Source organism: Apium graveolens, mitochondrion, assembly GCF_009905375.1.
Source record: "Apium graveolens strain L.+W99A mitochondrion, complete genome".
Classification (NCBI taxonomy): Eukaryota; Viridiplantae; Streptophyta; class Magnoliopsida; order Apiales; family Apiaceae; genus Apium; species Apium graveolens.
The window spans coordinates 232,501-248,133 of NC_058313.1; the positions used below are offsets into that span (position 1 = coordinate 232,501).

The 15,633-nt window shown below is 43.4% G+C and overlaps 5 protein-coding genes and 1 non-coding gene across 6 annotated transcripts in view; 3 read left to right on the forward strand and 3 right to left on the reverse strand.

Annotated features, from left to right (window-relative positions):
- orf159a (hypothetical protein) overlaps window positions 1–5 on the reverse strand; it is a 480-nt gene extending 475 nt beyond the window's left edge. The window contains exon 1 of the mRNA in view: window positions 1–5. This exon is cut by the window's left edge and continues 475 nt beyond it. Coding sequence (YP_010185178.1) covers window positions 1–5 — 5 coding nt within the window.
- Window positions 6–5,945: 5,940 nt separating this feature from the next.
- orf305a (hypothetical protein) lies at window positions 5,946–6,863 on the forward strand. Its single transcript has one exon. The coding sequence runs from the start codon at window positions 5,946–5,948 to the stop codon at window positions 6,861–6,863; it is 918 nt and encodes a 305-aa protein (YP_010185179.1).
- Window positions 6,864–7,183: 320 nt separating this feature from the next.
- Window positions 7,184–7,981, forward strand: cox3 (cytochrome c oxidase subunit 3). The gene has a single exon. It carries the CDS (start codon window positions 7,184–7,186, stop codon window positions 7,979–7,981), a length of 798 nt encoding a protein of 265 aa, YP_010185180.1.
- A 1,082-nt stretch (window positions 7,982–9,063) lies between these two features.
- tRNA-Asp lies at window positions 9,064–9,137 on the reverse strand. The gene has a single exon. It is a non-coding gene; the product is annotated as a tRNA-Asp (tRNA).
- Window positions 9,138–10,710: 1,573 nt separating this feature from the next.
- orf209a (hypothetical protein) lies at window positions 10,711–11,340 on the reverse strand. The gene has a single exon. The coding sequence runs from the start codon at window positions 11,338–11,340 to the stop codon at window positions 10,711–10,713; it is 630 nt and encodes a 209-aa protein (YP_010185181.1).
- A 105-nt stretch (window positions 11,341–11,445) lies between these two features.
- orf146a (hypothetical protein) lies at window positions 11,446–11,886 on the forward strand. The gene has a single exon. It carries the CDS (start codon window positions 11,446–11,448, stop codon window positions 11,884–11,886), a length of 441 nt encoding a protein of 146 aa, YP_010185182.1.
- The last annotated feature ends 3,747 nt before the right edge of the window (window positions 11,887–15,633 follow it).

The window sequence follows — 15,633 nt, forward strand, 5'->3', positions numbered from 1 at the left end:
GTCATAGTAACAACAATTTTTAGACTGAGTATAGGGCTGGATTTTGCATAGTTTCCTATGAGGCCGACTACCTGGACACAAAACAATCTCCGGGTCAGCACAACATGTACTATTTTCTATCACTCTATAGATAATAGAACCAACCATAAATAGGGTTCACTATAGAGACAGGCCACATCTATACTCTATAACGTAAATAGTGAGCTCTTCTAGTAGCTTCTCGTTTCTCAAGCTCTGCCATTGCCATGGACCTCAGACTCAACAACATTGATCTCGGTCTTTGATTCGTTCTTGCACCCGCTCCCGGGCATCAGAAGTAGTAGAAGAAGTGTTGTTGCCACCAGAGCTCTCATTGCCAGAGCTATCGTTATCAGAAGTAGTCTTGGTGCCAGAGCTAGAGGTAGGCGAAGAAGTGCTATTCCTGAAAGCAAGTGAGTATACCTTTTCTATATACGGTATACTCACTTGCCATAAGCATATAGAGCCAGTACAGCAAGTCTTGCTATTGACTTTATATAGCTTATATAGTAGCTATGCCATAGTTCTTTCATAACCTAGCTGTAAAGGGGAATGAAGTGGTTTAGCTATGCGAGTCGAATTGAGATTGATTTGTCTAATGCCTGTTTAGAACAACTACTGCGATAGCGGAGATATAGGCTAGCTAAATGCCCTAAAATCCGTATACGAGGCTATAAGCACCAGAGCAAGGACCAATAGCAGTTGATCGGGAAGTATATCCGGATCTTAAGTTAGGTTCTTATTAGTAGCAGCCGGCGACCCGGCAAGTGAATCAGAATACGCTGAAGGTTTGACATTACATTAGAATCAGCTGTTGGGAGCATAGTCTAGGAATTGAGAGACCTTCCTACCAAAGAATCTTTCTAAAAGCCATTCCTTTGTGAGTGTTAATCCGGGAGTGAACGCACTACTAGTCGTAGGGCCTAACAATAACTCATGAACTGAGGAGAATAAAAACTGCAATCGGTTATTCGACGATCATGAGAGCTTAAAGCCATTCTATCTCCGACCTCGGCTTGGGCTTGATGGACTTTTCATTCGTACCCACCTCCTCGAGTCGCCCAGTAAATGCATTTATCCTCCAAGTTGAGCGGAGACGGACGAAAGCATTGGATGATCGGCCGGGCAAAGGGCAGCTCATTCGTTCCTATCCCGGGATAAGCAGCAACCTACGCAGTGCACTGCTAATCAGTCATAGCTTGTGTTCGGAGCTATCTGCTGTCCATCGTTCCGAGCTAAGCAAAGCAGCTAAGCGATCAATCTCCCTCACCCAGCCCTACCAAATCCGTCGAGGTTGCCATGCATAGTAGACTAAGAGAATAGGACGGAAGCGAGCGACGCTGTTCTGTGCATCCTCCGAGCAATCAAATAATCAATCAGTTCAATCCTGCCTTCGCTTGTTAGCAGCTCTTCGATCAACCCGTCTCATGGTTCTTTGCCTTCCCCCCTGCTTTCAGGGAAGATCCGACGAAGCTTCTTTGTCCAGCTATTGGAAGATATTATCTTTGTTAAGAAATTCCATTTCTTCTATCAGAGCTGGTTGATCTCCAACTCCTAGAAGCATTCCTTTATAGAGCAGGTCAGGTAGAAGGATAGAAAGAAGAGACTTTATAGATATCCTCTCGGGACAAAGCTTCACTCTCACTCTCTGACGAGAAAGATCATCTCACACAATCTTTTAGGTTCGAGCATCTTTCAGAACCCTTTACCCTTTTTCTCTTTGACCTTGACCTAGCCCTTGCTTTGCTCGCTCGTTTGACGCCTTGACTGGCTAACTAAGAGACTAGTCCCCTTCCTGGCTTGAAAAGTAAGTAGGTGGGGTGTTGAAAACCTTATCCTTCAAGTGAAAAGAAAAAAGTGCCTGCTTAATCTGCAAAGGAAATAGGATAACCTTAGTCCAGGTGATAGTACACCCCATCTTTCTTTCCCATTTGAAAGAGTGCTTCCTGCGCTTGCCTAAGGGACAGAGACCGCTGGACTGGGATTAGGATAGATTTACACAAGGCCTGACCTTAGCATTCCAATTAGATACCCCTTTAGATACCCTGCTACATCAACAAGAAAGAAGAAGATAAAAAAATGGATGTCTCTTGCTGAAGTGTTTGGGAACATCAGTTAGACCTGACATTGAGCCTATTGAAAGCACAATGAAATTCCTGCTTCCTAGACATTCAGATTAAGATAATAGTGAGAGCGATAGACAGAGAAGTATAGAATGCTATTGTTTCAGAATCCAACACTTGTAAACTCATATCTCCAGGGACGGGCGTACCTTAGATTAGAAGCCCATACATAAGGATAGGGGCTGAGCTTAGGACTGCAGGAAAGAGGATAGCCACTAGGCCTAGAGACACACGCACTAAAAAAGAGATGGGGAAAGCATATTCTCTAGGAGAAAGAAGGACATCCGTCTTGGCCGACAGGGCTGACCCTGACTCTGATGCTTGACTAGAAATTCTACTTGCTTCACTTGAAATTAGAACTTCAAGGCTTTAAAGGAAAGAGACTCATAGATTGGCTTGAAAACTTCCCAGAGAGAAAACATCTTAATTAGAAGAAGAGGTCTTTCTTGATCCTGGAGAGGTAAAGATTGAGACAGGTTGTCAGAGTCATTCCTATTGCTGCCTAAGAGCCCTACCCCTACTTAAGAGATTGCTTGAAAGGCGTTGGTTGAGTGACTGCACTTGCCCCTTTTACTGCTGGATTTATTGACTTTGCCAGCTTCAAACCCTACTGTTCTAAGGATAAGGAACTGAAAGGGGATGAAAATCTAGCTCATATTCTTCTTTTGCATAGACCCACCATCTATCTGGTTAGCCCCCTCGGTGGACTAAGAAGAATGACGGATTGGGAATTCTCGGACTCGAAGTGAATGAAGAATGATTGAGATGATAGCATAGCTAGGATGAACTTGAAAAGATCTAAGTTTGAGTCAGGTCACTTGTAAACTCGAATCTTTATAGATTGGGTGGTCCAAGCACCGGGCTCATCATAATAGGGATAGCGCGTCACTACACTAAGGTTAGAAGAATTCCTCTAGCGAGAATCATTTCCTTGTGAAGTCATCCGTGAATTGAAAGACTCTTAGCCGGAGGAAGGATCTAAGCAAAGTGAATATGTAAAAGTTATGCTTCTATCATCATATGGCCATGAGACCAAGTTCCTGGCGATTAGTGAAATGGGGTTCTCACTAAAATAAGAATCCCAAGAAAGAAATCTAATTGATTGATTGATGCTTGCTCACTGCGCGGGGTCAGAAGGAAGGTAGGAGGCATACCCGGGCCTTACCGAGGAAAGTGCTTGCTTTGTTAGATAGATGTGCGTTGCGTCTGAGGGTATTCGATATAAGAATCGTTTCATCCATGGCGACCATAGGAATTGAATTGATTCTCTCTAACTAGAAATATCATAAGAAAAGAAAGCAATAATGTTTGTTAGAAATTCTGAAACAGGAAATGGGAAACTGCAGGTTCAAGCCCTGCTCCTGTTCTCGTAGTAAAGCAATCTTGCTTGATTCTACAGCTTCCTAGCTTGATTCTATAGCTTTCTTGCATCTGGATGTGATTCTGAGAGCGAACGGGTTGAAGCCACGCAGCTAGCCCCGGCGAAGGCGGAGTGAGATTCTAACTTTGTTGGAAGAAACTCAGTTAGTAAGCGGAGAAGGACAGAATCGCCCGGCGACACTGGGCGTATATTATCGCTAGTAGTTCTCAGAATGCTTTCCAGCTGGCAAGAACGCTCTAGAAGAAAAGCACAGCCTGGGAGGGAGGCTCGACTAACAGGAGATGAAATGTTTAAAGATTGTAGCCGGATATGCCACTCTTGTTAACAAACTGTTGACTTGCTTAGTCGCATAGGCTATGGAGAGGTAGTTGACTTGTGAGAGTCTGGTTGCAAGGAGGTATCTTGACCTTTAGAATAGAATAATCATGCCTATCCCTCTTTTCTTTGGCTGGCTTGGCTTTGCCCTTCTGCTCCGGCTTGGTGCTTGGGTGAATGCCTGGGCAGACTGACTTCAAGGAATGAAACTAGTTACGTTCCTCAGCCTAAAGGGAAGATCAGCTCATAGATATTGCTTTTCCTTGATCAATCTATCATAAAACTTTTTCCATCGTGTGGTTGTCTGAGCCAAGGGTATCCGGTGGAAAGAAAGAGTGAGAGTTGCTTAAGAAGGACGGGGTGAATCCCTGAACTTAATGGAATATCCCTGTTCGAGTTCGTATTCAAGCTAAGTAGATTAGCTTTTTTTTTGAGAAAAGAGCGAGGTATGAGTAAATTGCTTTTAGCTATGAGTAAGATGTAATAGAGTAATAGGTAAGAGCAGCTGATATCTCTATGTTTCAGAGGTTAGAACTTCGTTGATATAGAAAGTGTTCCGTGAGTGAGTCTCTTATCTTTTTTCTTTGACAACTCCTACACTCGTGATACAATGCCAATTGAAGTAATGAGAGGCAGAAGTCAAGCAATTCCAGGGGTTTTGTTTACCAAAGCAACTCTATAGGCCTAGCTTACTAATATCACAGAATTCCCAAGAGCTGGTCAAGAGACAACTTTGAGTTTCCCCGGGGGTTCTGAGAAGAGCTGGTCGCCTTCCTTAAACTAAACTACGAACTAAGCCTGAAAGGAGTAGTGAAATGTATGGATAGTCCCATCCCAGTTTACGAAGTCTCGCCTCTCCTTGATTAAAGAGTGGTGGGGCCAGAAGCCGGAAGCCAAACGTACGACAAGAGGTTTAATCACTGGCCGATCCTTTATCCTTTGGAACAACTCTTTTAATTTAAAGGAAGAAGTCGTACCAGACAAGTTCAATCTGTAATGGCTGTGAGGCACCGAGTCTGAATAGGCATCAACAAGCACATAGATGTCCGAGGAAGCAAAGGCTAGGGCAGTTGGCGTAGAGGTAGAATTGAACTTCCTATGACTGATTTCTAAGCGGAGAATCAAGCGACAAGGCTAGATTTGCAGGAATCAATTCATTTAGAAAGTCCCATCCAGCCAGGTGGAAGCCTGTACCAGCAGCCAGATTAGGAGAAGATCTTAAAGACCTATTTTATTAACATAAAGCATTGACCTCTCTGTCTCTTTATCATAGATCAGCTCTGTCACCGCTTCTCCTGCAACAAAAACTTGGGTGAAGAATTCAGTGGAGAAAAAGTAAATTGCTTATTTGCTTAACACATCGCTGGATTAGATGATTTGCCTGGTTCGTCTGCCTTTCTGCTTTAAAGTTTTCCTTTCACCCTATTCTTGCAGCTGATCTGCGACACAAGCAAGTAAGCAGCAATCTCACCCCGAGTTCACTCCTTCTAGCAGCGGATGTGCGACACAGGTCTTCATATATTAGATCAGAACTTACCTTCCTCTCAATCCGAATCGGCTAGCTCGTGCAATCAATATATCATCACTCCCATGCATACAATAGCTACGAGCTGCTCTAAGCGCTCTTACGCGATGTCTCACGAGCGCACTACCGAGTCCCACGAGTACACTAAGGAGAGAGGAACTACGAGCAAAGTCTTCGCCTTTATTTTGCGTATATAGAGATAGCCAATCTTGACTAAAGTAGTCGGTCCAAGTGTGACTTATCTCAGGTGTCCCTAAAACTCCCATGTCTTTCTTGGTTGGACCAACCCAACCTGAAAATGGGTGTTTTGTGTCTGTTCTATGATTTTAAGACGGCCTACAAACGAGGGAGTCGTTGGGTTGTTGAAGGCAGTATTATGGTCTAAATTGAACTACCAACGATGTCGAAATAATGATCTTTTCGTTGGTCGGTCGCCCATTTTAGGTCAAAACGTATTGCCTATTTCTCTTCTTTCTAACAAAACCGGGCTACCAACATGCCGTCCCAAGCCAAGCCTTGTGGGCTTAAAACACAGCCCTGATTTTGGGGGCTTTAAAGAAGCAAAACATTTAGAAAACAAAATATGAGAATATTGAAAATCGTACCTGTGTCCAAGTATCTGTCCACTAATTTGAAATCTCTGTTTTTGTATTCTCTAGGAATCCGGGTCTGGATCAATATTCATTTTTCAGTAGCAGGTGTCTATGGGAAAACAATTATAAAATTACCAGGGCGCCTCTATATTAATAGATGCGCTCTGATCAGAGCTGCACTGCTCTTCTTTGTTGCTTTTCTTTTCTACTTCATGTTGTACCTAGTCTTTATGACAGGAGGAGGGGGTGAACTGTGGAAAGCAGTTAGCCAGTTTTTGGGGGATGCGGGGGGAAGTAATAGTACCCCCCCCAATCCGGGCCACGATCCTGCGGGATCCTCAGACCTGCTCGTGGCTGCGGGCGCGGGGAACCAACCCCAAGAGGGGGAAATGCTAGTAATTCCTTCTCCCGAAATCTCTCAGGGAGAATTGCTTGGGGAAGCGGATGCAGCACCTGCTGGCCCAGAAGCGGATGCAGTATCCGAGGAGGATGAGGATATAGAGACATGGCTCGACAGGATCAAGTCCGAAGAGGGGAAGAAAGAGGGGAAGAAAAAGTTTCAAAGCCCCTTTATTTCGAACTTGAATAAGATTATCAACCTGCCGTCGAAGGGCAGGCGTTTTCGGCCGGGCCAGCCGGAACTTGACTCAGCAGATCTTTTTCTTCTAAATTTTTGGAAGAAGAAGATCTTAAAGCTCCTTTGTAGCAAGGAGTTACGCTCCCCCATCAAGGTAAGCAAGGGGCAATGGGAGGCCGCATTGGAAAAGCTCCTAGAGGGAAAGGGCCCTTATGATTGGTTAGCTGCCGGGAAGGCCCTAGGGAGAGAAAGGGAAGGGTGCCCTTTCTTTCGTCGATTAGTGGATGAGGTGGAAAGAATGAAATTATGCCAAAAAAGAAAAAAAGGGTAAACGAAAACTAAAACGGAGGCGCCCGAGAAAGAGCCGTAAAGGCAAGGCGCTTGAAACAGCAATTCCCCCGCCCAGTTCTGCTTGCCTAGATCTCTTATTTCCCGCGTAGTCCGTCGGTCAAACCAACGATTCTCTTCTCACAAAGTAATAGATAGATCTTTTTCTAGTTAGACTTCTATCAATGCAATGAAATAACCATCCCTTCCTATTTGTTTGTCCTGTCAGATAGAAAGAAAATTATGCCCCAAAGAGCCCTTCTTTAGCACTTTAGGGGGTGGGGGTGAAGGGGGGGTTTACATACAACCGAGGCAAAGTAGTTTATGATTGAATCTCAGAGGCATTCTTATCATTTGGTAGATCCAAGTCCATGGCCTATTTCGGGTTCACTCGGAGCTTTGGCAACCACCGTAGGAGGTGTGATGTACATGCACCCATTTCAAGGGGGTGCAACACTTCTCAGTTTGGGCCTCATATTTCTCCTATATACTATGTTCGTATGGTGGCGCGATGTTATACGTGAATCCACGTTGGAAGGACATCATACCAAAGTCGTACAATTAGGACCTCGATATGGTTTTATTCTGTTTATCGTATCGGAGGTTATGTTCCTTTTTGCTTTTTTTTGGGCTTCTTCTCATTCCTCTTTGGCACCTACGGTAGAGATCGGAGGTATTTGGCCCCCAAAAGGGATTGGGGTTTTAGATCCTTGGGAAATCCCTTTTCTTAATACCCTTATTCTCCCTTCATCCGGAGCTGCCGTAACTTGGGCTCATCATGCTATACTCGCGGGGAAGGAAAAGCGAGCTGTTTACGCTTTAGTAGCTACCGTTTCACTGGCTCTAGTATTCACGGGCTTTCAAGGAATGGAATATTATCAAGCACCCTCCACTATTTCGGATAGTATTTATGGTTCTACCTTTTTCTTAGCAACAGGCTTTCATGGGTTTCATGTGATTATAGGTACTCTTTTCTTGATCGTATGTGGTATTCGCCAATATCTTGGTCATCTGACCAAGGAGCATCACGTTGGCTTTGAAGCAGCTGCATGGTACTGGCATTTTGTAGACGTGGTTCGGTTATTCCCATTTGTCTCTATCTATTGGTGGGGAGGTATATGAAGAAACGAAACAATAGATTAAAGGAAGATCGAAGACAAAGAGAAGAGAGAGGGCTTTTCCAAAGAATTACTGCAGCTTTCCCGCTCCCCTTTTCTAGTAGCTTCCAAGAAATGAGATATCGCTGCAAATTCATTGTTTTTTTCTATAACGGACTTAAAAAAGGTCTTCAGGGTTGTCCTGAAAATCCGGCGCCGAAACAATTTTGGTCGAGACTGCGATAGTACAAAAAAATGTGTTTTGGTTCTCTTTTAATCGTAATCAAAGATGTTTTCTTGTCTCTCCTTTCTTTTTTCTGAACAAATCGAAGAACCTAATGGATCGAACTCCTCCCTGTAAACTACTTATTTCTAATGAAGGGTGCCTAATGGTAGACCTAGATATAAAAGTAATGAAGTAGTAGAGAAAAAGCATTCGATCAATCAAAGTCTGCTTACGAGATGAAGCATTCCAGTTGTTATTTTATTCCCGAGTTAGAGCTTGTTGTTGCTTTTTTCTTCGTTTTCTCTTTTCTTCAATGAACGGAAGACCTTTCTTCGTATGGTACCTATGACCGAGCTATTCCTACTCTTTCTTTGCTGAAGAAAGAAAGCTAGCGATCGGAAGCCGTAAGCGTGGACACGCTACCTGTGTGGTTAAGCATCTAGCTAGCGTTCCCTTTCTTCTGAACAAGGATAAAAAAGATTAGGACTATGATAGACATGCTACCCGCGGTAGTTGCTATTCCGGTAATCCCGCATACGCATTAGTATGGTCTTCACTATCGACTGGAAACTAGCTCATAAGAGTCAATTAAGAAGCAGACAAAGAGAGAGCCAGAGAAGCCCGCTAGGCGTTAGCTCTAATTTTATGTTGTTAAACTGTAGGGTAGGAGAAGGACTCAGTTGGCGATAGATGCCATGTTCGTCACACAGAAGATGCCAGCACCTGACGATTCCAAAGGCATGAACGGCCCGCACCCGCACAAAAAGAGATTCTTAGCACGGGGTATAAAAGAAAGATCCCCCGTTGGGAATGAAATTATGCTCCCTGTCCCCCTTTTCACCGAAAATGGAGAGATGAATTGATGTATTTATTGAATCTGTCGGGACTGACGGGGCTCGAACCCGCAGCTTCCGCCTTGACAGGGCGGTGCTCTGACCGATTGAACTACAATCCCAGGTGTAAAGCCTAAAAATGTTTCTTTTTTCTCTTCATTCGAACTATTTACTTTCGCCGTGTTGTAACAGAAACACGAATGATATACTCTATTCTTATAGAATTCTATATCTTTCTTTTTAAATGTCATAGTGGGCTAATTCATGAATGGAATCAAATGGGCCCTTTTTTCACTAAAGAGTCACGCTCTTTAAACGCCCTAAGCTAAGCTAAGAAAGAGGCTTAAGTCATCGATTCAAGGCTTCTTTATTTTCCACGAAACTCCTGTCTTAGTCTTCATTTTAAAAGCAGAAGATATAGGTAAATAGAACCAGCCGTCGATTCGATTGTTTTCCAAGAATGTTGGGCCGGGTATGTAAGCCATGTATCTGGGATTCTTTTAAAAATGAATCTCATCTTTACATAAAAAAAATTGTAGTTCCCCGGTAATTCCTTCAATAGCGGCTCTAATGTCAAATGAAAACCTTCCACCCAGATCTATCTGATTCTAGCACAACTGCGGTTAGTGATTCAATCACAGCGGGTAGACCAAGAGCAGTTCTTTCTTTTTATTCAACAGTCTAAGGAGTCAATTCCTTCAAAGCTTCCACCGGTAAAGAGCCAAGCAGCTGCTATTTGAACAACGGATATGGAGACAGCGTATGATTTCAAAGTTCAAAAATATTGAACAACGGATTCAGCCATTTAATAGAATATCTACAACTTATGGCTCCACTGGTTGTATGCTAGATGCAACCTATTCTGTAACAACTTCTTCTGGCTATAGCACCTGCTCATTCCCTGACTTCCTTTCTTCTCTCAGGGCATTCTCTTCTTCTTTAACTATGTCATTTGCTTTCACTAGCGCCGGTTATGAGAACAGTCAGAGCAGATTCTATATAAGAGTACCTTCTGTCCCATTTGGCTCAATATCAATAGCCGGAGATTAAATAGCGAGGGTTACGTTCACATTTTTAAGAGCGGCCCATCAGATCCTACATAATCAACAGGAGAGAGCCAAATGTGCCATGGACACAGCAGGATCAGTCCTAGATAAATTGGACTGAAACGGAGTTTGCATGTCTTAACCGTACTAACAGCTTCGTCCGTGCAATGGCTTTATTATTTATTCATTTCACAACAGGAACGAATAAAGCTCTTAAAGAAAGATGCAAATAGTCAAGAAAAGAATGCCGCTACTATTGAATATAATTTCTTGGCTGGCAAAGAAATCTCTAGAAAGATGAGAGAAAAGGGAATGATTTGAGAAAGCAGTAGCCGGCTCGGGGGTCGGAAAGGGTGGGTAAGTATAGAGAGCCAGACGGCTCGTGAAGAGAGAAACCATCTGCCCCATCTATTGACTTAGATGAGGAGTCTCGTCTTGAGCACGAAACCTGCTCTGAGTAGTCTTTGCGAGGCGTCCCTTTGATCTTTCTCAAAAAGGTAGGTTAATGTCTGGCTTTCAGCGCCCGTGTTCAACACGTGTTAAAGGCAGCTAAAATGCCCAACTAGAATTCGATTTGAGCTTAGCTTAGCTCTTTCTAGAGATTCTTGGCCAGGAAATGGAAGAGAAGTTTTGGAATAAAGTGAATTAGTTATCTAATGGTGCAAAGAAGTGCTAGCAAGTGAGTATACACAGCCTTAGCTTGACTTGTAACACCAGAGACAAATCCTGTAACACCAGCTTGTAGTGGTTTAGGGATGAACTCTGATGCTTTTTCTTGAACTTGTGCATCAGGAATTGGATCTGCAGTTGCCTTCCTCTTTCTGGTAAGCTGAGTGGCTTCTTGTTCATTGTCTTCAAAGAGAAACTCTGCCTTTGTAGAATCAGCAATTGTGACAAGAGTTTTCTTTGGAACTTCCTTTTCTACCACCACCTTGCCCTTTCCCTTATCAAGAGTTTCAGCAGTCCTAGACCTAGTGATTGGTCTGTTTGATTGAGTTGAATGGATTGGCTCTTTTATGGATATACCTTTCAAAACAGGCTTGCTTGGCAGGTTGGTAGCTTCCTTCTTCTTAGAATCCACAGCAGAAGTCTGATCCTTGGCTTTTTCTAGAGCTCTAGCCTTGCTAAACTCTTCGAATGCTTTTCTTGCTTCCTCAAGGTCAGCTCCTGGATTCTCTTTAGCAAACAGCTTAAAAGAAGCATAATCATCAAGCTTCATCAATTTAGGATCTTTGTAATATATACTGACAGACTTCTTACCAAACTTCACAGTTTGCATGAACTTATCAGCATCAGCACTATCTTCAATCAATTTATCTTCAGGAAAAAGAGGATATTAAAGAAAGTTCTTTTAGCTGAGGAGACAGTGCAACAAGCTCCAGAAATGCAACCTTGGAGTGATAAGGTTGATGAGCCTGTGCATTTGTCTAGTGATGATGAAGCTCTGCTAGAGCAGCAAAAGAAGACTGCAAAAGTACTTGAATTTGATTGGTACTCAACAAATGAAGAAGCTTTAAACTCTGCCAATCAACAAGCTACAGAGGCAGCTAGAGCTGAAGCTGACTTAATAGCTAATGATCCTCTACATGGGTTAAGCACACAAGAACCACCTGTTCAAAGTTCAGGTGCACGCCAAGAAGAAGCTGGACAGAGCACACAAGAACCTTCAACTCAAAGGGATGAAGCAGCCCTTGTAGTCCATGTCGCACAAGAACCATTTGGTCAAAGTCCAAATGAAGACAACTTCAACTCTGATGTTCTTGATGTTCAACCTCTTGCTGCCATTCCATTTGATGCTTCAGTCTCTGATTATGAAGCCACTTAAAATCTAGCAGGAGAGGATGATCTACAAGAAGGTACAAATGCTTCAAATATTTCATCAGAGTTTATTTAGAATACATACACTGATGGGATGACCATGGAGAGCCCCTCTAAGGAGGATTCCCCTCTTCATGTGACCACAAAAATCCCTTCTCAGCCACCTCTTGTTTCTGTAAGTATGAGTGCACTGAGCCTTTCTAGTGAGCTAGAGAGCACAATTGAGAAAATCTCTAGTGAGAGGCAGGCTCCTGACCTGGCAGAAGGAGAGGTAGATAAGAGTCAGAACCTAGAGGTTCCTTGTGAGGCTGAGAAATTGACTATTGAAAGTCAATGTAAGGGGGAGGTGAGGAATGATGAGATCATTCAAGAAACATAAGGAGAGTTAGGTGTTACTAGTTCTGTTCTTGTTTCAGGAAATCATACTGTAAACTCTGACAGCTCAAGTTCTGATGATGAAGAAGCTTATTCTGATACTGGCTATGACTCTGATAAAGCTAAAATATGCTATAAAGATCAAAAATGGCCAAAAGATGCCAAGCATGTAGAAGAAGAATTTGGTTTGAGTCTTGATAATTTGAAGCTGGTTATTGATTTTCAATATCAAGATGTCAAGGATGGTGGCATGAAGGCTGAAAAGAAAGAAGAAGTTCTCTAATGGTGCAAAAGAAGTGCAAAAGAAGTGCTAGCAAGTGAGTAGACCTATATACGGTATACGAACGATAGAAGAAAGAGTGTATAGAATACAATAGAATTTGGAAGAAGTATAGAACTCTAGTTCTTTTCTGGTCGAGCTAGTCTTCCGCCTCTCCTGTTAGTCGAGTTGCTTTTAGCTATGGGAAGGTCTTAAACGTTTTTGCCCGTATTGTTGCCATTGGAAGAATGATGTACTCCTACAACTCTCTCTTCAAACTCTTCTAGATCTTGGTTTGCTTTCTAGAGCGCGAAAAGAAGCAACTAAAGAGAGTTATGCCCAGGCATAAGCAATCACGCGCTGGGGTTCCTAAGCGCAGCGTAAACAGCCATTCCTGAAGCAACTAAATAGGGTTCCTCGCCAGGTTCGATTTAGCTATGAAAGCCAGAAACTATTCAAAAGAAGCCTTTCTTGAGGCATAGAAATAGGGGTTTGAGCGTGGTATAGGGAAATCATACACAGATCTCCGAAACATTGGTTTTTCGCCCGCGTGTAAACTGCCACCAAAGGGGGATTCCCAGCATGTTCAAAAGGCTTTCCTTCGGAACCTCTCCTCGTATCTAGCTTTCAACTCTATCTTCTATAGCTCTCCCTCTTCGCATACGCTCCTCTCCCCCTCCCCTTGGTCGAGTTGCTTTCGTTCCTGGTCAAGAAACGTAGCGTAAATTGCAATTCCTGAGGCTTATAAGGGGGCTTAACTAGGGCAGGAGTCCCTAGATTCGATGAAAGGTCTTAAACTAAGGCTTTCGCTCCATTCCTTTAGCTTCCCGCGCCGGACTTTCTTTCTCTGGTATTTGTTTCAGGGGGCTTTGGGCCTGGTAGAGTCCGAGATGCTATTCAAGTCCGGTTTGAAGCCGCCCACGCGTGTAACACTAGAGAAGCAACTAAAGAGAGTTCTAGCCCGGTAAAGTCTGGAGTTAGAGTCCTCAACTCCGCGCAAAAGAGGCCACTCTAGTTGCATATAAACACGGGTACTGTATAGTAGGTATAGGGTAGACTATTAGGCCCAGAAAGGTAGCGTAAACAGCTATTTTATAAGCCTAGAAACGGGGCGGGAGGGCTATTCCAGTAAGAAACCCAGGCTTTGAAGCCTTTCCTGAAGCATAGAACCCCGGTTCTAACCTCGGTAGAGTGGTAGCGGGACACAATCCTGTAGCACAACAACGGAGTCAACCGTTCCCTTGAGTTACGACGAAAAGAAGAAGCGAGTCCCCGACATGAACTCTTCTTTTTCTATACAATAATACCAATAATGAAAAGCACGTGATGAGTAAAGTATGAAGTTCGCCCTACCAATCATCAGAATTGGGAATGCTATTGGCTTGGGCTTTAATAGCAAGAAAAGGCTGTTTCAGGCGCCTTAGTCAACTAGAACAAATTAGAGAAAACACTGCCCTCTGACTTACGTCAGTCCTCACTTTCTTTCTTTATTTCAAAAATGGGCTCCGGACCCGGATAACTACTATTGCTTTTGCCATACCTTGTATGAGCTTTACCTCTTGCTAGCAAGTAATCCCAAGCAACTAGCCCTGCCTCGGTTCCACCCCTGTAAGCAAGAAAGCTCTCCCAGAAGACTTCTCTGGTCCAAGATTCTGACGGGAATTCTACTGTATCTTATCTTGTTTTCCAGGGCTTTGTAGAAAAGACATTCTATGGCTAATCTTTAGCGTTATATCGCGATTATGGGACCCCAGAGGTAGAAACACCTATGGTGGCCTCCCAACGGAGCTTTTTCTATGGCCTTTTCCGATGCCTCGTTCTGTAATTGCTAGTTGCTGTAGAAGGTAGTACCGTCTGGCAGCGTGACTTTGATGCACTGCTCATCAGTATTCAGTTTCTTCTTAGCCCTATCGCTAGGCCCTGCTTCATCTCGCTTCATCAGGTTTTCAACTCTCTCGCTATGTCCCCATTCTTTTCTTCGATTCTATGGCCGATCTTGTTTAATCCAAAGCTTGTGCAAGCGATCTCATAGGGTAGCTGTAGCTAGAGAAGAAGATTCCGCATCTCCATCCGAATCGGAAGGAACGGCGAATCAATTACGTCAGTCAAAGAAAGAAGCAAACTGACTGATGAACACCAACCGGTCTACCAGGATCCACCAGGATACCTAACCTAGATAATTCACTCCCTGGATGTAAGTCCGTCAGTAAGTAGTGAAAGAAGAATCCATCCCAGTAGTGGATCAATCGGTAGTTAAATAGTCCAAGGAGCTTTGGGCATTGCCGGTGTAGCTGTCAGCTTATCGTGCTTCGTTCTAGTTATGCAACTGTATATAGAAGCCCAGTCTACCGAAACTTTCTTTCTTCGCATTAATTAAGAAAGAGGAAAAAACAAACGTTTTAGCGCGTCTTTCGAGTAAGATTGCGGAGTTTTTTGCATACTTAATGGTAACAGCAAGCAACCTTTTCTTGATCTTCTTCTGAAGTAGCTAATTTCGTTCCAATGGCTGGGCTGATATCCCACTATAAGGCCTAGGAAGGATCTCTGCCCCATTTGCGCGATCTAGGCTATCGAAGCCTCAAACTGTAGCATGAGCTTCTTCGGATCAAAGCCCGTATTCTTCCACTATCGTATTCTCTTTCGAACTACAATCAGGTATTCAAGATAGAAGAACATGCATTAAAAGCCAATAAAAAGCTTATGCAACGAAATGATCCTTGATCGGTCTCCTCTACATAGCGTTTAGCCCTCCAGTATAAGTTATACCAATAGTCCCTATCGCTCTTGCTGTGACTGCAGAAGTATGATTCTAATCTCATATCCTTACAATACGGAGATACCATGTATCGGGGGCGGGATGTAAAATAAGAACCCCACAACAACTGTTGAACCCTGACGCATTTTATCATGGACCAAAGCTACTTGGGTAGAGACCGCTGGAACATCGTTTTTATGTGAAGGGCTCGGATCCTTTGCATGATTTCATGTGAGGAGCCACCTTTGACGGGCTTTTAATTTGGATAGATCAACGGGCCTTCTTGCATGGATTTGGGCTTGCTTTATTGGTCTTGGATTAAACCTCTGCTCTCCTAATTCAGTCTATAGGCTTTGGTTTAGGTT